General features: G+C 36.7%; 1 protein-coding gene and 1 long non-coding RNA gene across 2 annotated transcripts; one reads left to right on the forward strand and one right to left on the reverse strand.

Annotated features, from left to right (window-relative positions):
* Positions 1-1,673: 1,673 nt before the first annotated feature.
* On the reverse strand, positions 1,674-7,430 carry LOC137404928 (uncharacterized). Its single transcript, XM_068091155.1, has one exon. It carries the CDS (start codon positions 7,428-7,430, stop codon positions 1,674-1,676), a length of 5,757 nt encoding a protein of 1,918 aa, XP_067947256.1.
* A 14,166-nt stretch (positions 7,431-21,596) lies between these two features.
* On the forward strand, positions 21,597-27,492 carry LOC137404460 (uncharacterized). The gene is made up of 4 exons (XR_010979686.1): positions 21,597-21,745; positions 22,841-22,875; positions 24,097-24,178; positions 27,137-27,492. It is a non-coding gene; the product is annotated as an uncharacterized lncRNA (long non-coding RNA).
* The last annotated feature ends 163 nt before the right edge of the window (positions 27,493-27,655 follow it).

The raw sequence follows: 27,655 nt of genomic DNA on the forward strand, positions 1-27,655 counted from the left end.
TTGAGAGTTGTTAAACCTTTTAACAACTCTCAAACTTTAACAAATGGCAGCTAAGTTTTTCGTTTTCAGTTTTTACACTTCACTATCCACAGGATTTTACTTCCAAGCAAAAATGCAGCACTGTCAGATCTCCTCTTAGCAAAGCATTAGTGTGTGAATTCTCATAGTCAGCGTAGGGCCCCGTTCAAAATATTATTATTTTGAACCCGTTATTATATTTCACAAAGTATCAGTATTGTTTTATTATTTGTATTTTGATGTTTGTGGTGATCCGACTGTCAAAATGTTTCAAGATTAAAATCGAGAGAATGTGATCTCGGTTAAAACACTCACTGCAGTTAAGTTGATCCTTAAACATATTCTTGTATAGGCTTCTAAATATCGGTTTTTTTGTTGTTACTGTTTGTTCTTTCTATTTGTATTTGGTATCACTAAAAGCTGATTGAAACCCATAGTAGTTAATTTAGTTAATAGTTAACAGTTAATAGTTAACAGTTAATAGTTAACAGTTAATAGTTAACAATCTTATAGATGGCATCGAGAGCATTTTTATCTAAATCTTTATAGAAAATTTAGTATTTTCAAATTACACGTATACCTTTTTATTTTCAAACACTGATTACTAGCAATAATTGTGCAACTGCAACTCACACCACTTTTACTCCTAAAATATGCACTTTTTGCTTATTTAAAATATTTATCGAGATTAAATAAATTTATAAGTTATCGAGATTTTTGGGAAAAATGTATTACAACATCTTTTTTTAAACGTTATAATGAGATGTTTTAGTCTGTAAGCTAATGCATATTATTCTAAGATAAATGTTATAATAACTGTAGCGAAAATGCCACGAATTGAGATGACAGCAGGTTTTGCGGTGGTTTAAACTGAACTGATCGTATTCTGGTAGATATGACTGTTTATTTTACTGATAGCCAGAATAGACCGTGAAGTCTACAAAAGTACATGTCACAATAAAACTACAGTGTAAAGCATAATAACATAAAAACAAACATTATATAATTGACATGAAAGTCACATTAAAACAAAAGCATTCAATTTAGTCAAATAAAATACATATAGGTATATAATAAAACTGACCTTTTGCCTCCGTAGGCCTGCTAGTCTCTCACTTATAATTTTGTCACTTATTGATAATAAAACTTTTTGTGCTGGGTTACTTGCTGCCCACAGCACTAAAACTGCTACTGCGTGGCTAATCTGAAACTGGCGTATATATATGTAAAAGCAAATATGAGTCAGCACGTACAATGTCACCATTAGGGAAACCAGTGGAAGTCGTTTAGAAAAACCGTTTCCAGTGCGGCAGCATGAGTATGTTTTAATAAGCAGTGTAATTATGGCATAACTGATATTTTAATGTGTTTCGGCAAGGTTAATGGGTTTCATGCGTGGCCCGGTGGTGGCAGCGAACTATAGACATTACAATGAACTGTAATTTGTGAGTGCATAGGAAATGGTACTACTAGCTGACTTTACACTTCACACTCCCACCTAAATTTGCATTAAATTTAAGATGAAGGGTGTTCAAGTTTTGTTTTGTATTATGTAAATATAATTGCCCAGTAATATGAATTCACTATTTAAGTTGCATATGATCATACGATAAAATGGACTATAAGCAATTGAATAAGTGTACTAGATAACATTCTTAAGGTGACACAAGCAGGATCAGTTTCTGTACTGGTCTATCTATAACCTTTCTATTGTCGATAGGTTTTCCCTTAGCGTCCAGATCTGGTGTTGCAAGCATTACTGTTGCTTTTCTCACTCGTGAGTCAGCTCCGAAATGTAAGGCAACTATCTTTCCAGTTGACCAAAAGTTCCTGGGCTGGTGTTCGTCTATGATCAAAACAACATCTCCCACCTTGAGGTTTGGCTGCGGATGCTGCCATTTACTTCTCGTTTCTATTTTGCTTAAATATTGACAGTTCCACATTTCCCAGAATTCCTGTGCTAGCTGTTGGGTTTTCCTATACATGTGCCTTCCATACAGCTCATCCGATGTGAATTCTCCTGGGGGTGGTAAAATATTCTGAGATTTGCCCGTCAGTAAATGGTTGATCGTTATAACTGGTTCGGTGTCCGTTGCACTTATGGTTGAGAGAGGCCTGTTGTTTATGGCTGCTGTAATTTCCATGAAGGCTGTATGCAAACTTTCTGTGGTTAGTCGTCCGGAATACTTTGGAGTCATGCTGTTGAGGATACTTCGGATTGTGCGTATTTGTCTTTCCCACAAGCCCCCCTGATGACTTGCTGAAGGCGTATTCATTTTGAACTGTATTTTGTTGTCTAATAAAAATTGTTTGGCTCTGGAGTCTTTCATTTCTAATAGATCCCTTTCTAGCTGATTTCTCCCACCAACGAAATTTGTGCCATTATCGCAGAATATTGTTCGTACTTGTCCTCTTATGGCTTGAAACCTTCTCAAAGCTTGCAAGAAACTATCAGTTGTCAAGTTGTCAATCAGTTCAATATGGATACCTCTGGTATAAGTACATGTGAACACTATGCCCCATCTTTTAATCTCTGACCTACGCTCTTTGACAAGAAAGTGACCAAATACGTCGAGCCCAACGTGAGTAAATGGCGGAGAAGGGGTGGTGCGTTCTTCAGGTAGCAATCCCATGATCTGCTCTGTCGGTCTGCTTCGCTGTAGACGGCACTTGACGCAGTTAAAAACAATTGATCTCGCTAGGGCTGTAGCTCCTGTGACCCAGTAGCCAGCTTGTCTGACTGCTGACACAGTCACATTAGTGCCTGAATGATGAGTGGACTGGTGAAAGTGGCTGATGAGCAGTTTGGCTAAGTCTGTTTTGGGAATGATTAGCGGCCGCTTTTCTTGAAAGGTTAAGATAGACGTCGACCTACTATTGACTCGTAGCAATCCGGACTCATCAAGAAATGGTGTCAAACTGCGGATTTTGCTGTCCTTGTTGATTTGTTTCCCAGCTGCTAACTTCTTGATTTCTTGCAAATAAGTTGTTCGTTGTAGTAGTCGAATTATAGCTGTCTCAGCGTCTTGCATTTGCTCTACGGAAAGTTTCAACACTTTCTTCAAGCTCTTGTTTCTTAAAATGGATTGAACGTTTGCTATGGCTCTAACAAAACGTCTCCACGAGCTGAATTTCTTTGAGATTGTCTCAATGAAGGATTCTGAAGTACTTTTGACCATTAACGCTGTTTTAAGGTTCTTTACCTCTGGGTCGTTTTTTAAAGTTTCTTGATAGTCTTTGTCACTCTTTACTTGTTCATCGATAGTAAGTTGCTGGAGAAAGGCTGGTCCTTTGTACCAATTGCTTGCTGCTAGTTGTTCGGCTGAAGCACCCCGCGATACAATGTCGGCTGGATTTTCAACTCCTGAGATATGGTACCACTGGTTGGGGTTGCTGCTCTCTCGGATCTCATTAACTCTGTTTGCTGTGTACATGCGGAATTGAGTATCACTGTTCTTAATATATCCCAAGGTGGTTGTAGAGTCTGACCAAAAGTATTCTTGGTCCATATGTGTCTGCAGCTCTGTTCTAATAAAGTTGGCAAGTCTCACCGCTTCCACTGCTGCTTGTAACTCTAAGCGAGGAATCGTTAGCCCTTTGACAGGTACTACTCTAGATTTGGCAGAGATCAGTGCAACGTGCACTCTTTGTTCTTTGTTGATAATCCTCAAATAGGCACAGGCACCAAACCCTTGCAGACTTGCATCACCAAAATAATGCAGCTCACTTCTGAGAGCCTCCCCAAAACCAGCTGGTTTTAGACACCTTGGTATTTTAATGTTTTGGAGTTGGTCAAAACCATCATTCCATTTTCTCCATTTTTCTTGTAAATCAGGGGATACGGTTTGGTCCCAACTTTTGTCCTCTTTGCAAGACTGCTGCATCAAGATTTTTCCTTGAAGGGTAAAAGGTGCGATAAGACCAATAGGATCGTACAATTGGGATACAGAAGAAAGAATGCCCCTTTTAGTAGGTGGCTTCTCAGTCTTATTGTTAGTAAAGGTGAAGGTGTCACTGTCTGTGCACCATTCCAGGCCAAGTGTTCTTTCTGAAGGTAGTTTGTCTTTGTAGATGTCGAGTCCTTGCAAGTTCTTGCTTACTTCAGTGTTTGGGATGGTTTCAAGCACATTTCTGTTGTTGCTGAGAAACTTGTGCAAACGAAGGTTGATTTTTTTGCATATGCTCACTGCATTCTCGATCAAGTCTGTGGCTTCCTGTTCGGTTTTGACGCTAGTTATGCCATCATCTACATAAAAGTCATTTATGATGAACTTTGCTGCTTCGGGATATTTGTCTGAAGAGTCGGCTGCTACCTTGTTTAGAGCAAAGGTAGCTACTCCTGGAGAGCTTGTAGCTCCGAATAGATGTACAGTCATCCGATACTCTTTGACAGTCTGCAAATCAGCCTCTACCCACAAAAACCGTAAATAGTTTCTATCTTTTTCATCGACTTTGAAATTGTGAAACATCTTCTGTATGTCGCATGATATGGCTATAGGTTCGCGACGAAATCTTAATAAAATTCCACGCAAGCTGTTCATTTGGTCAGGCCCAGATAGCAGTTCTTCATTGAGACTTCTGTTTCCATACCTTGCACTGGCATCAAATACAACTCGAAGACTTTGCTTTTTAGGATGAAATACAGCGAAATGTGGTAAATACCATTTCTGCCCTTCGAGTGTGCTTCTATCAGGCACAGGTTCTGCGTGTCCACTGTTTATCATATCCTGCATAAACTTGCAGTACTCACTCTTTAGAGTGGCATCATCCTGCAATCTTTTGATGAGCTGTTTAAGTCTTTTCAAGGCTTGAGACCTGTTGTTTGGCATGTATGGAGTAGTAGTAAAAGGTAATGGTAATGAAAGTGAACCATCTTCTGTTGTTTTAGTTCCACTTTCTAGTATTTTCAGAAAGGTCATGTCATTTTGCGACATCTTTCTTTGGTCGTTTATGTCATGAAACTCATCGTTTTGTGTAGCGAAACAGCTCGATGGTAGTGCATCAGCACTTGGATTTCCTCCACATAGTGTCCAACCTAAAACTGTTCTCATAGCAAACGGCTCTGACGCATCTGCAATTATCGACTCATGTGGTGCTAATAGGTGAGAATTGTCTCGTCCAATCAGCATGTCTACAGCAAGGTCCAGCTTTGGTGAGATGAGGTGGGCGATATGACTCAAATGAGGTATGGATTTGGCTACCTTTTCGGTTGGTATTTGGTTCTCATTGTGAGGTATAGTTTTTTGTTCTAGCGCAACAATTGAAAAACTAGAGCTATCTGCTGCTGGTCCAGTTTCTTTAATGGAGAACTTATACTTCTTTCTGTACCTAGTTTCTTCTCCTGCCAAAGTACATATTGTAACCTTTTCTGGTTCACCATAAGATTTCAGCTTTATCTGATCTACAGCATTTTCTGTGATATATGTTGTGTCAGATCCATTGTCTAGTAACGCATAGACTGTCATTTCGCGTCCATTTCCTGATAAGATTGTTACTGGAAGAAGCATACTTAGTAGTCCGATTTGGTTGGGTTGTTTAGCCATAGCCACAATATGTTGCTTAGATGGTTGAGTTGAGTCTTTAGGGCTTGCTTGCGAGCTCTGAGCTACGGGCATTTTTTCTGTTTTGTTGTACTGCTGAGGCTTTTCACTTTCCCAATCACTGCGTGATTTATGGAGACAATCTGGATGTCCACGTTTACAGACCTTGCACTTCCACCGATTAGAGCATTCATTGCGTTTGTGATTACCCTTTCCACAATGGAAACAGAGGTGATTTTCCTTAAAGAACTGTAAGGCTTCTTCGTATGTGGCCTTGACGAGCAAATTACACTGGGCTGTATGGTGATTGTATTGATCACACTTCTTGCAATACTTGGTCGATTGTTCTGTTGTCATGCTTTTCCTGTCTTTCGATGTTGAAGCTTGCAATGTTTGCAACTGCTTCGAATTTGCTCTTCTATTTAGCTCCGAAAACTTGTCACTGCGTGTACTTTCTTTGGTTCCCAAAATGTTAGCTGTTGAAGCTTCCTCATTAATGAACTCCTTGAATATGCTGAAGGGAGGGTAGTCATCATAGTCTTTTTCATACTTACGTATTTGGTACTTCCACTTGATCTTTAACCAGTCAGGCAGCTTCTCGAGCATTTCTTCGTTGCTTTCAGATTCATCAAGACTGTTCAAATGTGAGACTGTTTGTTTTGCGCTAAGTAGATGACTGAGAAAGTCTGCAAACTGTTGCAATGCTTGACCATCCCTGTTTCCTATTTTAGGCCAATCTTTGAGTTTTTTCTTCAGATGACGAGCTATGTTCACTTTTTTCCCAAATCGTTCTTGTAAGAGTTTTCTTGCTTCAGTATACGAATTTAATGAGTCATCCAGCAAAAAGCCTTCAACACATCGGCGGGCATCGCCACTGATAAACTTCTTGAGTATGCGCATCTTTCTAGCACTTGTTGTGATGCCTTCTGCGTCGAGAAATTCATCAAAATCGGATTCCCAATCTCTAAACTTCATCGGGTCTCCGTAGAAGATTGTGGGTTCAACAATAGTACGTTTTGTAATTTTCACTGCTTCTGTGATGGAGTTTGTTAGTCGTTCTAGAGCACCGTACTCCTGACTCGTGCTTGTGAGCTTTGGTGTCGATTCCTGTGAGAGGCGATTGCTTGCGTGTTGTGTTGGCGACGACTTCACAACTGACCTAGAGAGAACTGGCTGCTCATTTAAACTTCGAGAAGGAGATTGCATATCAATGGTTGTTGGCATCTCCACTTCTGCTGATTGGTCAAGTTCAACACTGAGTGGTTGACTAGTAACTCTTCTCAGTGTTGGGTTCAACCGTTCTTGAAATGCTCTTCTTGCTTCTGCTTGCCTCTTCCTTTGCTCCTCCAGCATTGCTAGCCGTCTCTCCATCTCTTGCTCTATTAAAGCTTTCTCCTCCTCTTCCTTAGCTTCGATCTCATCCAAAAGCGCATTTAATGATGCAACATTTTCTTCTCGCTCGCTGCGATAAATTGCTCTCAGGTTTTCAACTTGTTCATCTGTTTTATTATTACACAGAGTATAAAATTCTTCACAAAGCAATTGTATTTCACTACCATCATCTTTCTCAAGGTGAGACAAATATGTATACAATGCATCATAATCAGTTCTGTCTATGCTAGAAAAACTCTTTTCAAAAGAATCTAGCTTTGAGCTAATCACACTGATTATTTCTGTCTTTAGTTGGCTGGCTTTATTCTGTTTACTTTTTTCAGATGGCTTTCTATAGCTTCGCTGTTTTACAACATCTATACTGCTCAAATGTGTCGTACTTTGTTCACTAGCTGCCATGCTTACAGATTGTGCCTCTGCACTTTCTGTTTCAGTTACATTTTCAAAAGAATTTGTCGCATGATTTTCTTCATCAGCCATCATTACTCAACAAGGTGGCACACCAAGTATTATGTGTAAAATCAAGGTTTCTAATAACTGTGATGAGTATTGCACTTGGTTAATTATTGCTGCTGCCAAATCTGCACGCAATTACCCACAATGCCCGGCCAGCAAACCACAAAATATGTAAGGATTGCGGTGAGTTTGTGCCAATATTAATAGCCTATTAATTCATCTCACGCGCGAGCGACAATAGAACGGCTGACTAAACTTCTTCCACCGTAACCACAAACGCTGGTGACACTCTAGCTGCTTTTAACAATTAACGAACACAAATTTTTATGTAACTGCCTTTCAGATTAGCCAGCACAGTTTACAATATGATTCTAAATAAATCAAAACCAAGTTGTCTAAACAAAGACTGATAGCAAGCTTGTTCCAAGTTACTAAAACTGGAGTTGATAGCAAGTTTGAAAAGAAAGCTTGCAAAAACACTGATTGAAAAATAAGAATAGAAGTAAATTGCTTATCTGTTCCTGTTGAGGAGAGTTGGGATGCTGTGGTTTTCTGCTGATGCAATAAGTAACTGCCTTTTGCTGAGTTGACTGCTTTAAGACGATAATGTCCTGTACTGATAAATGTTACGTATGCTGATTCTCTTGATATACTGATCGACTGCTGTGGTTTTTTCGTTCCACTAATAACTGGTTGTTCAACAATTCTAACGATATGTCTCTTATGTTGAATGGCTGACTGTTTTCTGATGATCCAGAAGATTTGTTGCTTCTGTGCTGATTTACTGATTGTTTCTTAATCCACCATAGGACAAGACTTCACTGTAGCGAAAATGCCACGAATTGAGATGACAGCAGGTTTTGCGGTGGTTTAAACTGAACTGATCGTATTCTGGTAGATATGACTGTTTATTTTACTGATAGCCAGAATAGACCGTGAAGTCTACAAAAGTACATGTCACAATAAAACTACAGTGTAAAGCATAATAACATAAAAACAAACATTATATAATTGACATGAAAGTCACATTAAAACAAAAGCATTCAATTTAGTCAAATAAAATACATATAGGTATATAATAAAACTGACCTTTTGCCTCCGTAGGCCTGCTAGTCTCTCACTTATAATTTTGTCACTTATTGATAATAAAACTTTTTGTGCTGGGTTACTTGCTGCCCACAGCACTAAAACTGCTACTGCGTGGCTAATCTGAAACTGGCGTATATATATGTAAAAGCAAATATGAGTCAGCACGTACAATGTCACCATTAGGGAAACCAGTGGAAGTCGTTTAGAAAAACCGTTTCCAGTGCGGCAGCATGAGTATGTTTTAATAAGCAGTGTAATTATGGCATAACTGATATTTTAATGTGTTTCGGCAAGGTTAATGGGTTTCATGCGTGGCCCGGTGGTGGCAGCGAACTATAGACATTACAATGAACTGTAATTTGTGAGTGCATAGGAAATGGTACTACTAGCTGACTTTACACTTCACAATAACATATAAAATGAAAACAATAAAATTTGAATTAAGACGTCATAATTTGATGAAATAGTTTTTCAGTCCAAGAAAAGTTATTACGACAGTGATGTCAACTATAAGTGGGTCAAGGCTAGTTACTACTGGGGTGTCAACTATAAGTGGGTCAAGGTCTTGTTACTACAGTGATGTCAACTATAAGTGGGTCAAGGTCTTGTTACTACAGTGATGTCAACTATAAGTGGGTCAAGGTCTTGTTACTACAGGGGTGTCAATTATAAGTGGGTCAAGGTCTTGTTACTACAGTGATGTCAACTATAAGTGGGTCAAGGTCTTGTTATTATGGAGCAACTTATGAAATAACTTAATTGTGAAAAATCCACGACAAAATGTTGATTCTAAAATCATTGATAGCTAGAAGCCATATGATTGGCCAATATTTGTGCCGTATCTAGCTACTGCACGGCTCTTAAGAGCTTTATGCTGACATCAGCCGTAAATGGCTGATGTCAGTAGCACCACTAAAACAGGGAGCTATAATACATCACAACAAGGGCAGCAATAACATAACACATGGTAGCCATGTCAGAAAAAATTATGTTTCATTATTCTTTTTTGTTCAAAATTTAGTAAATAGGCTACTATATAATGAAAATCATGAAAAATTCATGAAAATCTAACTTAATACAGCTTATCAAAGCAAAGGAGATAGAACCTGCGACACAGACCAAATAATTGAACCAATGATATGCAGCCCCCAAGGATAGCAGACGGCTCGCATATGGGCGGGTTTAATGATGGAGCTCTGTTGGGATGAACCCGAACACGGCACCCGAACAAAAAAATATGCTGAATAAAGCCGCTTGTAAATTTACAAATATTATGAACTATAATGGTTATTTTACTTATCTGTTGAATTCATTTTGTTGTCAAATAAATATAGTATCCCAATATTGTCACCATATGATCAGTCAGTTGCCATTCACAAGCATTCGTAATATTAATAGTCACAATCGTAAAATAGCCCAAATTCGGTTTTGTATTTAGATTTTGAATATGAAAACTACACTGCACAGATTTGCCTGCTGTCCCACCTTATTGGCCAGGTAAAACAATGTGACAACGATAAAAGGCTTTGTCATTTTAAATTAGAGGTGGGAAAATATTAATCAAAAACTAGGGAAAAAAGGCGGTTGTTCAGGTCATTTTGGGTAAATTATATTCAACTTTAAGCTTTTACTACGACCTTTATAAATTTCAAAATTAGTAAAAGTAGGTATTACACCTACATTGTAGAAATTCAAGGTTTGCTATTGTGAACCGCTAGTCTACTGACTGAATGAGCTAATGAAATTATAACAGCGAGTCTTGTTTTCCAAAACCTAACAAGGCAATGCGACCGCCCTGCGAGAATTGTGTTAGCTCCGAAACCCAGGCCAGCACAATCCTAACAGAGCTTGATCATTAAACCCCGCCCATATGATAGCCGTCACCTATCCTTGGGGGGCTGTATATCATTGATTGAACCGACACGAGCCGTCTTCTCATTCCTAATATATTAAATTTATTTATTTTGTAAATAGTTTATTTTAGTTTTCACTATTTTTTTATAGTAGCAACTCACATCTTAGTGGTTAGAACAACTTTTGAAGAACCCTGAATCTTAAGCTATACCACATACCATAGCATTATACTTTCAGACTGGCCTCCATAGATTCCTTCAGATTTAGTATAGATATATTCCTTCATTAAGCAACTGCTACTGGTCACACTCTGCTAATAAAAACACCTCATAAAGCAGTGATGTCACAACATTCCTGTTGAGATTGTGCAGTGACTCACTAAAGGAAATGTACTCAGTTATGGTTATATCTCCCTTAGTGAAAGTTTGTGTGAATCAATAACAAGCTATCCCATAGTTAATGATAATTCTGCAAGCACCAAGCCTGTGTCTAAAGATTACTTATGCTGAATGTTTATTTCATTTCAATTATACATACATAGGTGTCAAGATCGTTCATAGTTGCTGTCCTTATTTTTCACATGACAGTTACAAGTTTTCAACTCATTTTAACTTGTGGGGCATGAAAAAATTGCGTACAGCATCTAGCAATTATTTTGAAAATATCATTGCTAGCTAGTTTAACAATCTCCCACCCAAAATCTATTCTCTTAACAAAGAAAAGTATCTTAAATGCTATATGTCTATCCATTTTATGTGGCTAACTGTTGTTCTTATTATTTTTTTTGTTTTATGATTTTTGAATCAAATAACTTGTAAATCATTTTTATTTCAAATGAGCTTATTGACAATAAGGTAATGTAACATGTATAAACTTGGCAAGAGTGTAACGATGCTTGCTGCATCATACAGTGAGTAAAGCAGCAATATTTAGATAGAGTTCATTTGAGTTCTAACAATATTAAACATGCTTATGTATTAACTACTGTTGACTAGCGAGTCACCGTAGTTCTACAGTTCTACAGTCAAACCTCGAAGCTCGATCATAATTTATTCGAATTGGTTGGTCGAGCAACAGATTATTCAAAAGCTGAAACTTATTTTTTCATAAGAAATAATGGTATTTTAATCCATTTACATCCCTAAGTACAAAACTTAAAATATTGGAAGAACATCTATTTCTTTTGCCCCAGTATTAACTCTTTCGCTACCGCATTAAATTCTGACTGAATGATTATTCTGTTGGAATTAATTCAAACGGATTTTCAAATAATCGATATATGGCTAATATTTAAACAATATCTCGAGAATCAAAACAGATATCATTTTACTGTAAAATGCACTTATTCAGAAAAAATTATCTACAACATACCCTACAGGATGAAAATATTTGATGGATTTAATAATACGTGAGTTCGCGTACAGTCAAATTCGCGAACTATTAAAATTTGCGAATAATTCATTTTATTTTTAACACAAGGAAGAATAACTACTACCTCAAACTAAAAACTAGCCGCTAGGCAGAGTTAGTAAACGTAGCTGAGTTCTAAACTCTTTTAAAATCTTCGCCTGGGCGTCAAGTTAACCCCATTGCCAATGCATCACACTTCTTTACAAAAGTTTTCAAGGTTGTCATAAGTTATTCGGAATACGGCATGGCATCATCACCGAAAAAATCTCTTGAAGAACTCTACGTTGAAAAAACTCATAACTTACATTAAGTTGTTGGTCCACCAAAGGCCTCCAAATTGATGAACATTCATGAAAACCTTTGGATGCAGCCAAAAATTTATAGCTTAGCTTGATTGACATAAATTTCCCAGCTAAATAGAAACCTAAACACAAGGTATACGCGTGTGAAGGTTTTACTCAATTGCTAGCTGTTCTCACGAATTTATTTATTTATGAATGTGTTCATCCGCGAATAATTTGGTCCACGAATATGTTTGAAAAGATCATTTTTGCGAAATTTATCTCCACGAATAATTTAATACTGTAGGGTATGTATAAAATTGTTTGGTGAATCTACTCTCACAAAATTTCTGACACTTTCTTTGCATTGTACGAACGTGGTGTGTTTCTTATTGCCATGATGATAACGATCTGGTTTTCCCGTTTTAAAAAATAAATTAGAAATGGAATGGTTGAGTCAAAAGATTTTCTATTGGTTGCACGTGAGTGGCAACGGGATTGTTTCATTGGAGACAATATTTGCTTGGTCTAGCTAATGTGTGGGCTTTGTAATGAAAAGAAAGATAAAACCCTATTGATAAGCCGATATATCAGCTTAATGGTCTGTACTTATAATACCGTGAAAGCCAAGACATCGGCTTACGGCAGCAAAAGAGTTACGACTAAACTCGAACACAAAAAATATGTTCGAATTCAAATGCATTTCTGCTCGAAATCTTTGGTTGAGCACTGAATTGTTCAACCATGAAGGAGGTCAATCATCAAAGTTCCACTGCATTGCTGTTATAAGTTAACATGGCAAAAAATCTAGTATGTTATGTATTATCCACTACATCTTTGGGTAGTATGTAAACTTACCATATGGGAATGTCATATTCACCCACTGAGGCTAATTTACGAGTAGAAAGTACATTAATAATATTAAATGATAAGTCACTGTGTTTATTCGAGAACCACACACATGCTGTGTATAACGTGCACTCTTGATTTTTTAATAAAAGCTGGTAGGCCTATACATTTTTTGATCTTTTCAGATTTAGCATACAAAGTAATAATTGGTGTTGAAAACATGCATCTATGAAAAATAATTTATTTATAACATACAATGCATTAGTAACTGTATTTTGCCTCCATAAGCAATGAGAATTTGACAGAAACATAGATCGATGCCTAACAATGCATAACAATGATAATACGGTGAAGTTTAATATTTTCTGCAAATATGTTTTGGTTTTATTAAAGTTCTTTAAATGTTGCAAAATAGATATGGTAAACCTCATACTCTTAGCTGCTTAAATTTTCACTTCTCCGGTATATACGCCGGTATGAAGGGTTGCCCAGTCAGCGCTACTATATGTTTACATATATGTCCACCAAAAAGGAGAAAATTAGGTAGCTAAATTATGAGATTTGTTTTATTTGAAATGTTGTAACAAAAACAATGCCAACATTCTGTCTTTCGGTCTTTTTGTCTTTTGGCTCTTTGTTTTTGAAGAATTTTTCTTTCCATTTGTGGGTTTTTTGCTTTTCTGTCTGTTTTTCAGTCTCTGTGTTTATGTCTAGCAGCGGTTTGTGTGTTTTCAAATCTGGTAGTTTGTCTGTGTTTTGCCCCTGTCTGTCTTTATGGCTGTTAGTCTCTGGGACTATTTCTACGTCTGCTCACGCGATGCATCTAAATAGTTGTTTTTATCTTTGATTGTATCTCTCAGCATTTTGTGTGTAAATGCTACATGATTGGCTATATTATGCTCAACTAAACAGCAAAGCTGCCATGAGCATTTTTGGAAATGAACTTAAATTTATCCTCTTTGCCGTGTCTTTGCTGTCACTAAGATAAACAACAGCCTAGACAATTGAGACAATCAGCGTGCTGCCACAACTATTCTGCGGTTTTCACATCTACGCTGTCTTAATGAAAGCTTCTTCTCTTATCTTTAGCTGCTAACGTCATAGAACCGCTTTCACCATAATGATTCTGTGAGTAGGTGTCAAATATGAATAAAATATCAGCGGTGCAAATTAATTTGCGCCGCTGGCGCCCTAACGAGAGTAATCCAAGGTCAAATGCCATTCTTGTCACTAATATAACATCACTGGGAATTTAACTTTAACCTGTTGTTTACAGGGCAGGAGCTCAAGACCCTTAGACCACAAGCAGCATGAACCATAGTAAATGCCGGACAGATGGTTTCTACATCTATTTTCTCATGAGTTTGCAGCCAGTAAACATCACCAGAAATGTATTGGTGGCTTTTCTGCAAGTTCATAAAATGCATTTAAATGTTCGTGGTCACAAATTTCATGATACATTATGTCCTATTTCAGGCATGTGTGTTTAGACATTTAAGCCTAGTTTCCATGTATGCGCAAGACCCAGCTACAGCACCACGTGAAATGTGAACTTACGCGCCAAATAACGCCGGTAGTTGCCGGCGGTCAACGCGAAAGTTTAACGCTGCTCAACTTTCGCGAAGAGTTGCAGGCAAAACCTTCTCGAAATACACTGTACAGGTGAAGGGCAGCATCTTCAAAACAACATGGTGAGCAAAAGCTCTTTATTCACCTATTAGCAATACAGCTTTATGTGAACATAAGCCGGTGAGCCTAGCATCGCAAGTGTTTTGCCGTGCAAGATTACCGCCGGGGTATCGCAATCAATATGGAACCCAGGCTTTAAGCTAAGCGCTGCAAATGCAGTATGCAACTCTCCTCTATGAGATGAAAGTGGGTTCCTTGTGAAGTGACAAAGTCTGAACAGGCCAAGTCAACTTCCTCTCAACTCACCGACATATTTGAGCTACTCGTCCACTAGCCCCAAGTCTATGACTTTGGAGAACCTTCTGTAACTACTATGGCCTCAGACAAGGGGTTCCCAAACAGGGAGTAATTGCCCTTTAGGGGAAATTTTGAATATACAAGGAGGGAACAGGGAGGACTCTAATTTGATAAATTTTTAATTTATGTCCTGCAGTACTGTGTGAGTTTGGGTTTCATCATTTAACATTTTGGTTTTTATATATAACACTAGCTGCTAATAATGAGCTACTAGTCAGAACCCAGATATATGTGAATACATCCATCCAGATTTTGATTGGATAGTAAGTTAACCTAGTCACAAACCAAATCATCCCTATGCCAAATGTCATGCATTGTTGTGTGTTGTATGCATGCTATATAAAAATTAATATTATGTAGTTTAATGTTTAAATATGTACAATAAAAATGTATCGGTTGTTTTTAGTTATGTGAGTTAAAAATGCGGGGAGAATCTAATTTATAAACAGACATAAAGGGGAAACTGAATGAAAACAGTTGGGAATCCCTGCCTCAGATATAAATTTAGTGCAAGTTCTGACGACTCCGATTGTACAAAAATCTATGGCAATCAACCAAAAGTAGGTCACTAGTCGATGTCTAGTATATAAATATTAGGCCTCTTATGACAGCTATTGCACATACAGCAACAAAACTTCACCGTTTTTGCATTATATTGTACACATTTGATCGCTAAATGACTCACGATAAAAAATCTCAACTTTGGCTGTAGAGCAAACAAATAAAAAAAAAGGAGTCAAAACTGTGTTAGGCTTTATGTAAAAAAATGAGCTGCAGAGCATATTGATTTAAACTTTATCAATAAGATAAATTACTAGAAAACTGTAAAATAACTGAATAATGATATTTGTGCATTGCGTATATTTATGCTTTCTTTCTCTTTTATTGTTTGTTATACAGTTGGTTTGCACTTTTCTTGTTCTATCATTTATTTGAAGGTTTAGGGACTTATGTCCGAATGGCAGAGTGTTGTTTTATCTTATGAGTGAGAATTAAAAAGTTTTACAGTTTTAGGCGTGTCTAACAGTGGAATATAATTACAAAAATCAGCTGTTGATTTTATTAACTTTTTTGTAAATGTCTTTTTTACTTTGTTTCATATGCAGCTGGAATGTTCTGCATCATTTTAGCCACCATAGCTAAATGTCATTTGTCAATAGATTAACTTTTGATATTTAAAACACCATTGGGGCTAAACTTGGCAGCCAATATATGGAATCAAATAATTGTATGTCACAACTGGGCTCTCTGAGCAAAGTTTTCTGTAGAAGATATTTTATTTCTGTTAAACCAGTTTCCTAAAAATGTGACATCTTTAACTAACAAAAAATTTAATACAATTTAGCCAAGAAAAAAGCTAAAACTGTCTGTTTATCACAAGACATTTGGCCAAAAGATCTGGTAAATAAATCAGACATCAAAAATGTTGTCAATCATGATAAGATCTTGGCCGGCTGCCCTCAAGTACTTTTTGGCATGTACTAGTAAGGAGTCTGCTAAAACAGGATCGCTGCTTGATGGCATACAAGTGAACATTAGTCTCCCACTGCACTTAGTCAACTCAAAACCTACCAACTGCATGTTGTAAATTTGTTAGACATGAATTGTGTCGCCTTTGTTCTAATGCCGGTTGTTTTAGTAAGACGTTCCTAACTATACTTCATTGTTGCTTTTCTTATCTTTTTATCTGGTCCCAAGTTGACAATTAAGCTCTATGGAATTTCCACCATTCAAATGTGAAGATAGTTTTTCAAGGCAATCTGGTCCATGTAGCAGGTTACAACATACACACTGATTTTTATTCATTTTTTAAAAGCATTCTTAGTTCTAAAATCTTTCTGTTAGCTGATTAAAAACAAACCAAGTAATTTATATTTTATCTGGTAGGCAGAGTTTTTATCTGGTTTTAGTAATGATGAAGACTCAATAACACTGATGACAATTTATAGGGCTGGTGATGGTTTAGTTCAGTTTACAGAAGAGCTAGACTTGCTATTGCTATGGTGACATGATTTTTTTGACTGTGCTTCCTTTTAAGGCTGGTTCACACTATATCGGCGTATCTTGACGTTGATGCCACAATACTTCGGTGATCGTTGATGATAACAAAGTTCACACTACCGCAAACCTATTTCGTTTGGATCACGAAATATTATGTGATGTAATGTTTCCGTTTCTCTTTTTAAATTCTCGCGAAGAAACCTCTTTGTTTTCGTGCACTGAAGTTAAATACAAGTTCGCAGCGACCATCATAAACGGATATGAATAAATCACACTATCTACGACTGTGAATTACTATAGCCGAAATGGTTCACATTTGAAAGGCAGTCGTCGATGCTCGGCGAGATATTGGGAAATTTTGCAGCTGTCAAACCTTCCCGAAGTGTCCGCAATGCTTTGATGATGCCATCGGTTCACGGCTCACTTAATCGACAATGAACGAAAGAAAACGCTGACAGACGGCGATATAGTGTGAGCCAGCCTTTATGGATGTTGATCTATCAATTTTCATTGGCCCAATAAAAACAGTGTTTATAGGGCTGCGCAGGTACTGTGTTTTGTTTCATTCACAAACAAGATAGACTTGTTTAGGCTAAAAATTAATCCATGGCTGCCCCCCCCCATACTTCTACAGATGTTGGTACAAGAGACAAGATGACTATTGCTGGTGGCGAGCATGAATAATTACTTAATGATATATTCATTAGCTCTGTACAGTTAATAGGTGAATGAATCTACATGCTAATATAGCCAATGACACATTTTTAGGCTTCCAGTTGCTTGAACTTTTATTTAACCCAAAGATTACTCCAACTATCTTAGTAAATGGTGCAATCTTAGTAAATTTATAGCTTCTAAAACATCTAAAAGAAAATACTGGATACGCGATGAGAAGTTCCTGTCATGGTGAAGCAACGAGAGTATAAGGTGCCATATAGCTGTATTGTGTATTGCCAAACACGTTTGCAATATCCAACACTGATGCACAATGTATTTTGTGTATTGCTAGGTACACTAGCAATAGCCATTATACAGCAGCCATGAGTTTAAAAATCTTTACTGCTTGTCACTATCAGGTTTACTGGTAGTGCACGAGGCAAAGACTCAATAGATACTAAAAGGATCTATTGCTTTGTACAACATAAAAAAATTGCAACATCAGCTTAATATAATGGAGCAGTATCCATGTATTTAGCACGAGAGGGTCACACCTGCATGTGACCACAAGCTAGACCTGGTCAACTCTGGAAATAAACAGATTCCTCACGGTTCAAGCAAATGTCTCAATATTTTGGGCGGCTTGACGTTGTAACCCGGATTTTCGAGTTATAACCTTCAACCGCCTAAGCCGGATTTGAGGAGCGGTTTTGTGCAAAGTCACAGTCACGAGTGGTACCGACGTCAGCGTTAATCCAAGTTAATGCTATGGAAGATACCACACGACGCCGCAAAAACTTAAGCAAGATCCGTGTAGAATTGTATAAAAACCCAGAGCTTGTACACATCTCTTCAGTTGGTTTGGCTACACGTAAGTTGTATTGTGTTGTTACAAAGTAAGGGGGTGGACATTGGGAGAATGCTGAAGGGCAAACGGGACTCCATTTGAAAAAACACATGCTGTTAAAAAATTTTAAGCTAATACACTGGTAGACTCCAGGACACTACATACTTTTGACTAGACCAATTATATATATATTGTATAGAGTAAAACTTCATGGATAATTGTGGTTGCCTTATCTGGACAAAGCCTTTTGGCTGATGCTGACTACTATTTTCTAATATTATATTACACTAGGTGTTGGGGTTTTTGAAAATATAACTGGAGTATATGCAATGTTAAACTAAAACTTGTTGTCCCCACATCTAATAATAATTACTGTTTAGTGCTCTATGAATATTTAGTTCTGTTGGTCATATAAGGAGTCTTCTCACTCGTGCAAACAATTCTGAATGTTAGAGATTTGTACACATCTACAATGCTACACAACCCACAGCAGAGCCGGACGCTCAGTTCATTGTCTAGATATAGTGCGTTACACATAGACCTTGTAATAAGATGATATGCAGGTGTCTTGAAAGGTAATTAAGGAAAGTGCAAGTTTAAGATGTACAGAAAAATATCCAAATAGATTGTAAGAGACAAACAAATAGTGAGATAGATATATACAGTAAACTATTGATATAACCGAGGCAAATTTGAATAATTAACCATGACGCACTTAGCATATTTTTCCTATTACAAATTTTTCCTATTACAAGAGAGAACCAACAATCGCGCATATAGGCAGTTGCATCGTATGTATCAAGTCATATCGCATTGATACTTTTATTGTGTCGTCGTACATGTCTTTGACTATACCACTTGTCAAAGCTACTAGAAGCGTGCTCACTAAAAAAATTGGTTAGCCAATTAAAAGCGTTTCGTTGACGAATTCGGTGTGCATGCACAGCTCAGACGATTCTGTGATATTCGGCCGAATAAATCTGTGAATTCTGCGAAATTCGTGAATTCGGTCAGATTGAACGAATAATTCGTTACGTGTGGCCGGACCTTTTGGCGATATATTTTGGTAGGCTATATGGGAGCAAATACCCAACTGATTTCTGTAATGACGCACAGTGATGGTGTAATGTCGTGAGAAGCGGTAGCTCTTATTAGTAAGCGTACTCAAATTATCCATTGGCAATATGACAGGCTAATAGCAAAAGGCAGGCAACTCTCATTACCTCTCATTGTTTATAAGCCGATTTTTAGTACCCAGGCATCGCCGGATAGCACAGCTAGTAATATTATAAATATGCTGTTGCAGGTTGGGTATTTCTCATTGCAGCAGTGTGCAAAAGCGCATATCTTTATATATTTGATAAACGTTAGCTATGTAAATGGTGTACAAAGCAGCTGCAACTTAACTTAAAAGCTTTCTTCATGAACTTCTACCGAGTGAGTATTTATAATCACTAAGTCAGGTAAGGCTAAATAAACCTGCCACTGGTAATACGTGTAAACCGTTACTGTCTGTGCATGGATCAGTCTACCAGTGACTAAAATGTCAACCATCACACAAAGAGGGTTGGTGAACTGGACACCCTTACAGAACAAAATTAACAATCGTAAAAGCTCTGCACTAATCTAGCGATGCAGCGTGGCATCATCTAGAGAGGACAAGAATAAACAAGCCTTTTTATTGGCCGGCCAGTGCAACAGGATGGAAGTGTTAGCAATATTCAATGCTGGATACCTGATTCTTCCTGTCAAGAGAGTGAATCTGGTCTAGAGAAAGCCAGAAGTCTCTTCAATATTTCCATGCAATTCTATGGAATAAATGGCAAATTTAACCATCTCTGCCACAACCACAGACAGTCTTAAATGCCTTTACTGACTGCAAAAGCAAGTGAAGGTTTCTATTTTATGTTTAGTTTTATTGTATCGTTATCACAATGTAGCAAGAGTTGAGGTTATGACACATTACGGTTAAGGTATTTTATACAGTTTAATTAAACCATAACTGTCATGAACAACTTTTATCATATTTTATGGGTAAATCAGCAACGCTGATTCTGATTTTGTACTCAAAATAAAGATTGGTTCACTAACCTTCAAAGTCATTTAGGCTTTTTTAAAGAGTTTCACTATCCGTTTCGAAAACAACACAATCGGCATTACAAGCTCCGCCCATAAGTATGTGATGAAACCTAGCTTTTTCAGGAACGGAAGTTAGGAATGTTTAGTCCGATTTAGAATAATAGAGATGGGTGCCTTAAAACTCATTATTATCTAAATCCAGCCAGTAAAATAATTTCAGTCTTTTATGAAAGGTATATAAACTATGTAAAATTGCTCGTATCTTGTTACATGATGTTTAAATGGGCTGAACGCCGAGAAAAGTGAGCTCAAAAAGCGCGGTTTTATTACAAGCTAGCATTGTTATTGCACTTTTTTAAATATGCAATGTTAAATAGCTTATTTACCTGTCAGAAATGGCTGAGATTATTTTTAAGGCTGAATTTAGATATTAAAGGATTTTAAAACACCCATCTATATTATTCTAAATCGGTCTAAACATCCCTACATAACTTCTGTTCCTAAAAAGCTAGGTTACGTCACGTATTTATGGGCGGAGCTTGTTGTGCCGAATTGTGTTGTTTTTGAGACCGATATTAAAATGCTGTAAAAAAGCCTTCATTACTCTGAAAGTTAGTGGACTAATCTTTATTTTGAGTACAAAATCGGAATCAGCGTGTCTGATTTACTTAGCAAATACGATAAAAGTTGTACGTGACAGTTATGGTTTAAATAGCTGAAATCCATACAGTTTGAGCTTTTATTTGATATATAACTTGACTTGTTAAGAAACTACCAACAGGTAATAATGCACACAAGAATGTTGAAATATTAAAAATAAGCAGTGTGCTAACACTTATGATCATGGCTGTATCAGCTAGGTCATTCCTTGTCTCATATTTGTACCGATTAACTGCTAGTCAAAAGGCCATAAAGATAGAAGAGACACTCTTGTCATACTCAGCCATGGTTGCTTGGGAGCAAAGACCAAGACAAGCGCTGTCAAGTACTCATTTTATAGGAATATTATTGGTTAAACTGAGTCGCTGTCACGCTAGAGTGGTTCCAGGAAGGTTCACTGAACCCTCTGATTTATTGCTTTCTATAATGTCATCTAATGTATATAAACACTGACAGCGTATTGTGCTATTCATTTCGTTTCATTCAAGGCATTAGAAGCGATTAAGTTTTGCTGTGACTGCATTTTAATTAACACAGAAATTACCTGCAGACTATGGCGCTTGGACTATTAAGAAGGTTACTCATCATTGTGGCTCTCCTTATAGTCTTATTCTGTTTGACATCTGGTAAGAATAATTTGTTTTAGAAGTAAATATGTTGTTTTAGCCAGGAAGATTTAAGTAACTTGTAAAAGCAGGTAAAAATTAAGCTTTTTTAAATGAAGAATGGAACCGTGTCAAGCTTGAGATAAAAGCTATAAGCTGTACAATAAACAGACGTCTTGATCCACAACACTTTTGTCTGTTTTGGCATACACAGAAAAATTGCTAGGAGTGAACTAGAACCTGCAAGCACTTTGCTAACAGTTAAGTAAACATATTTTGAAGATTATCAGAAAAGACCTTTTGAGTCAGACATCTGGAAGAGTTTTACAAGTACCAACAATGAAGTTTAATAACAACAATATTAAGAAATCACTGATATTATTTTGGCAGCAAAATTATGATATGCAAAACTCAGTGTTAGTGTGTTTCACAGCCTTTCATTTTAAAATTCATTTTTAAAAAGAGCAGATTTAACTCATTTAAGAGTTTGAAGTTTGAGTTAACCATTTATGTTCCAAAATACATTTTTAAGGAGCTAGCTTAAGGAGAAAGTGAATCATTCATTTTCATGTTTTAGAGCAAAACTTCAAGTGCAATAAAAGCTTGTAAGTGAAACTTTCAGCTTGATACTTGCTAGTTTGATATTGTTGAAATAATATTATTAACAATCTTAAGGATGAATATAGTTTTTGCTGAGATTTTTGCCAGTAGCGGGTAGTTTGATATTAAGTCTAGTTTTGCAATTACTTGAAGATATAACATTGAAGGTTTCCATAAAGTTTATAGCCAACCTTTGCACCAAAACATAAAATGTATTTCAGCATTCAGTAAAGCTCTTGCCAGATTGACCGTGATGACCTTTTGAACAGAAAGCGAATTTTCAGTTTTAAGCATCTGTCCCTCATTGTCACTATAGTATGCATTTGCTGATGCCAAACTATAAAAAATGTCTCTTGATGATGTGGCAGCAAGTTTCTGGCTTTTTAATTAGAACTGTATGAAGATCAACAAAACATAAAAAACAGAAATTCCTTTCTCAGTGAAAATGGATTGTTTTTTGCTTTATTGGTTTGTGCTGTCCACTGTATATATTTATAAATTGGCATCGTGTTGCAGGGTACACCAGGGGGAGGAGAACTTGCGTCAGCATTGTAAGTAGTCTGATTGTTTTTAGCTTATTGTCGACGAACTTGCACAGACTTAGGTAAACTTTATTGAAAGTATCGATAATTTTGTTTCGTTTGCAATTGTTTTATGAAGTTTGAGATGATCTGACTGACAGGGTGGTTTAAGGTTAAAATTGAAAAAACTCAATTACAGTCGAAACAGTCAGATCAAGTGAAAATACAATTGCGATGTCTATAATAGTGGCAAAGAGATCCGCTGAATAGAGTCACGTATCGCAGCAACACATTAGGCGATATCAACTACCAATCTCTTTTCAGGCGTATATTCTTCTGATTGTTTTCTCGCGATGAAGTTTTGTCGATTTTAATCTTGAAACATCCTGACATAAGATCAACTTAAGCTTAGAAAACAATCACAAACATTAGAAAGAAATCGATACTTCCTGATAACATCCACTAAAGTTTTGTGCGAGTTTCTCTTTAATCTTACAACTATTTCCATATTTGGAATGAACTATTTATTGACCTTGAAGACTTTGTGGTAAAACACATTCTTCTGGTTTGAATGATGAATGAATGATCATAAGGAAGCAACTCAGTGCATGATATCTAATATCTCAGCAATTCAGAGAAACCTCAAAAATACTAGCATTCACTTGTTTCAAACATGTTGTCTGTAGGAGTTGTTGCTCCATTGATAAAATAATATACTTGCGAGCTTCTATCTGTTTAATAAAAACATATATAAACATAATACTTCACACTAAGGATTATTGTCATATCAAAGACACTGAGTTCACAAGCTATATAATTGCTGGACACCCAGTAAGTTTTAATTGACCAGTTTTTGATACCCCTTCCTGTTCATTTCCAGTGGTATCAAATTGGTTTGTAAAAGTTTTGCAAGTAAATCTATAGTAGGGAACAGCGGTTTGCAGTTTTATCTTTTCAATTCTGGTGAACTATTGCATGCAGGTTAGAATACAAACAAGATATTGCTTGTTGCCATTGAAACCTTCAGATAGTCTTTGTTCTATTAGTAAAATAGTTTCAGTTCCATATGTATGAGTAAATTGAGCCTGTTTAAAAAAACAATATTAGTAACAAGCTTTGTTTTAAAAATTGACATGTTTGTATAAGTTTGGTGACTGTCTGGGCTGTTGTAGTATTTCACCCGCAACCAAACGTAACTATAACACAAAATGCACCGATTGGCAGTGAGTGCACTTGTTATATACTTTGCAGATTCGTTGCATAGGAAGGTCCTGTGGACTCGGAAAATATTGTCATTGGACTCGGTGTGGAAGCATTTGTACTTCACAATAAGGTAGACTGACCTTTGTATTTTCTTTGATTTATTTAAATCTGTTGTAATGCTTTTTCTTTTAGTTTCTGCTTCTCCCTTTTTCTGCTCTCGTCATTCCAGAATTCTTGATCTCTACCAATACTTTCTACTAGCTATTTTATCTCCCAATTTTTCATCTCCTTATTTAATTAGTCCATTGTCCCAGCTCGTTTCCTTCGTAATGTCAGCCAGCTGCACATCGTGTCGACAGTTGGAGGGCTCAAATTCAACGGTGGTTACAGAGATGGTATTCAGCCATAATTGCCCCCTTCCCTAACTTGCAGATATGCAAGCAGGTTGAACCTCAGAGTTCTAGTTTCTCCTGCCTTGTCACTTTAAAATCCTTGTCAGACCTTAATTGGTCAGAGTGAAAAATATTTTCCGACGTGTATTTAAAATTTATTCAACACAAGTACTCTGGCAAAAAATGAATGTTTGTGCATTCATATAAAATATAGATGGAAAGATTTGGTGTAGTGGTTATTCTGTTGGCCTACCAACCTGATTGTTGTGAGTTCAAATCCCATAGGAAGAAATCTTTTTTCCAACTCCCGACAGTGGATTCAGGCAGATGGCAGATGAACATGGCTCTTAATAAACAATTTTTCAAAAAAGTGTGTTGGTCTACTAAACTGATAGTGGGAGTTTGAATCCCCTAGGAAGCCATTTTTTCTAACAGACAGATGAAGGACAGACAGCCAGAGAGATGGCTCTCATTTTATTAAAGGTTGTTTCTCAGCTTCGAAACCAGTCAGGTTAATAATCCACTTCTGCAAGCTTTTATAATATGACTATTAGCCTAAAATTGGCTGTTTATTGTTTTAACCTTTAGCCTGCGATTCTGAAACTTTCCTTAAAACAGGCGCTTGGTTTTGAGCAAAAAGCCATTTAGCTAAATATAGCTGCTCAAACACTTGTCCTTTGTTGCATATCGTGGTAATGATGTCATCATTATTGCAACGCAGTAGCCATGATTCACGTTACTACGAGTTTTCCATAAAATATACTCTCGGTTGTCATTGAAATTGAGCAACAAGTGTTGTCATGTTTTGTTGGCTGCCTGCCTTATTCCACCTACACAGTGTCTGTTTCTGTGGGTTCATAGATAACACTCTAGGGATGGCCTCCTAGCAACTGAATGGAAGATTAACTGAATTCAAAGGGCTTGCAACTAAACAGCTAATTTGATTCAATTGTTCACAACTAAAGCTGGCATTTGATTACATATTGTTTCACTAATGCTTACTTATATTGTTTTACTAGCTGTACTACCCGGCGTTGCTCGGGTAATAGAAGAGTATTTGGACAGAAAATTGATTTGTATTTAACATATTACAACATTTGCCATTCTAACTTTCCAACTACATATCATGAGAGAAGTGTTTTGTCTCATAAACAATGAGAAGTAGTGAGAGTTTTTGCTATTGGCCTCCACACTATTAGCCAGTACGTTTAATTATGTGAGCAACAGTTTCTCGTGACGTTATGCTATGACCATAAACATGCTATGGTGGCGTCATGACGATGCTATGTCATATGCAAAGCAGTTATGTGTTTGCTCTCATATAATGACTTATATTGGCAAGCTAGCAATTTAATTTCTGTAGTCTAGTGGGTAGGGCGTCAGACTGGTGAACGGTAGGGTCCGAGATTGAATTTTCTTTGGTACGGATTAATGATTTTAAGATCTATAGCCGAACAATCAATCTTACAAATATATGACCAACTTTGAGAAATATATATATAGATAAGTAAAAGGAAAAAAGAAAATTTAGGAATTATGTATAACTACCCATGCAGTCTATTGGGCCGCGAGAAAGAGAATTCGTCATCTGTAACAACTATAAATAAAAGTATTTTGGAGGTGGTTAATTGGTGTATTTGCTCGAGTGATGATCAGCTATGCTACCAGTCATGGGTTTTAATCTGGGTGTTGGAATCTTGTTTCCTAACCTTTACCCGTGGAGTAGAACGGGTAGACAATTTTTAATTGGCTGTGCTTCGTCTAGCAAAATTGTTTTATACCAGATGATATAATATTGATACGTATTATATAGCATATAATACCGTAGGTTTATATAAGATGCCTTTTATCCTATTTAGATATTTTCAAGCCCAAAAAAGTTGTTGATAAATTCCTAGTTAGTTAAATACAGCGTTAAAATCTATGATATAAAACTTCATAAAAACCTTAATGAAAAAAGTTATATTACATATAAGGAGCTGAATAAATAATCAATGAAACATGTTTTATATAAGACATGTAGAACAGGAAGTGTAGCCTTGGTAACAGAGGAGGCAGAAGTAGTGATAACTTAACCATGTGAACTTAAAGTTAATATAATTAATACTCTTTGTTTTCCTTTGCATATTTCTCATATTCTATTTTTATTTATTAGTAGCATTAGGCTCAAAATATTTTTTATTTTCAGTGCAAATTGTTTCACGACAAAAATCCATGTACTCTTTATTGAGGACAACTGCCCTTAACATATGCGGAGACGGGTTTTTGAGCTTCTAGTCAGATATACATGTATGTTGACACATATATACCAAAAATGAGTGTTCGAAGACTGCCAATAGAGCCTTATCTGTGTGGTGGTTAGATTGGTGCATTCGCTAGATTGTTAATAAACTGATCTGATGATCACAGGTTCAAGACCTGTAGAAAGAAATCTTTTATCAAGCGCCTTAACTACCGACTATATTGTTTGTTCAGCGCAACAGTCTCAAGCAAGGTTACCAGATCAGAGCTTTGTAATATAGTAGATTGTTCGATTTTATTTGTTTCAGGTTTGTCTCCACATGGTCGTTTTCCTTCATGTATACTAACCGCGATGCATTAAGTCAAAATATTTCACAAAATTTTTAGAAATATTAAGCGAATAGATCTTATAGGCTGCTTTGTATTCCTGAAATTTACAAATTTTACTTTTGCAGGTATCCTTTGGAGAATTCTATTATTTGCTCAATGTATATATTCATCAATCAAGCCAGAGGAAGTATCTATAGTCCTCAACAGTCTGCTGGCATCATGACAATATGCTGTCGGCTGTCGTTATTGTTAGGCTGCTGTCAGCTAACTAATACTCAGACGGATGTTTCTTAACTAATATATTTATTTTTTTATGTTTTTTGTTACAATCAGTCAATATTACTCCAATTTTTTATATTTATTTATCAAAGAACTAGAAAAATAGAGCTTTAGAAGTAAATGCCATACATATTTGTGGTCTCATATTTTCCTTTGCATTATGCCTGCCTGTCATTTCCAGGAATAGTTATTATCTTCGTAATAAACATATTTTATTCATCTTTTCGGAAATGGTCAATCGGTGACCTATTCTAAAGGTTGGATCTGAGAATTAAACTATCTGCACCCAGACAACCTTTCAATTAAAGGCATGTTGTCCTAAATGCAATGCCATTATAGCTTCTGATCAGCCTTGTACAAACCGG

The sequence above is a fragment of the Watersipora subatra genome, chromosome 9 (assembly GCF_963576615.1).
Source record: "Watersipora subatra chromosome 9, tzWatSuba1.1, whole genome shotgun sequence".
Taxonomy (NCBI): domain Eukaryota; kingdom Metazoa; phylum Bryozoa; class Gymnolaemata; order Cheilostomatida; family Watersiporidae; genus Watersipora; species Watersipora subatra.

Excerpts from the sequence above, each read along its gene's own strand:
- LOC137404928 (XM_068091155.1), bottom strand. The coding sequence starts at position 7,430 with ATGGCTGATGAAGAAAATCATGCGACAAATTCTTTTGAAAATGTAACT.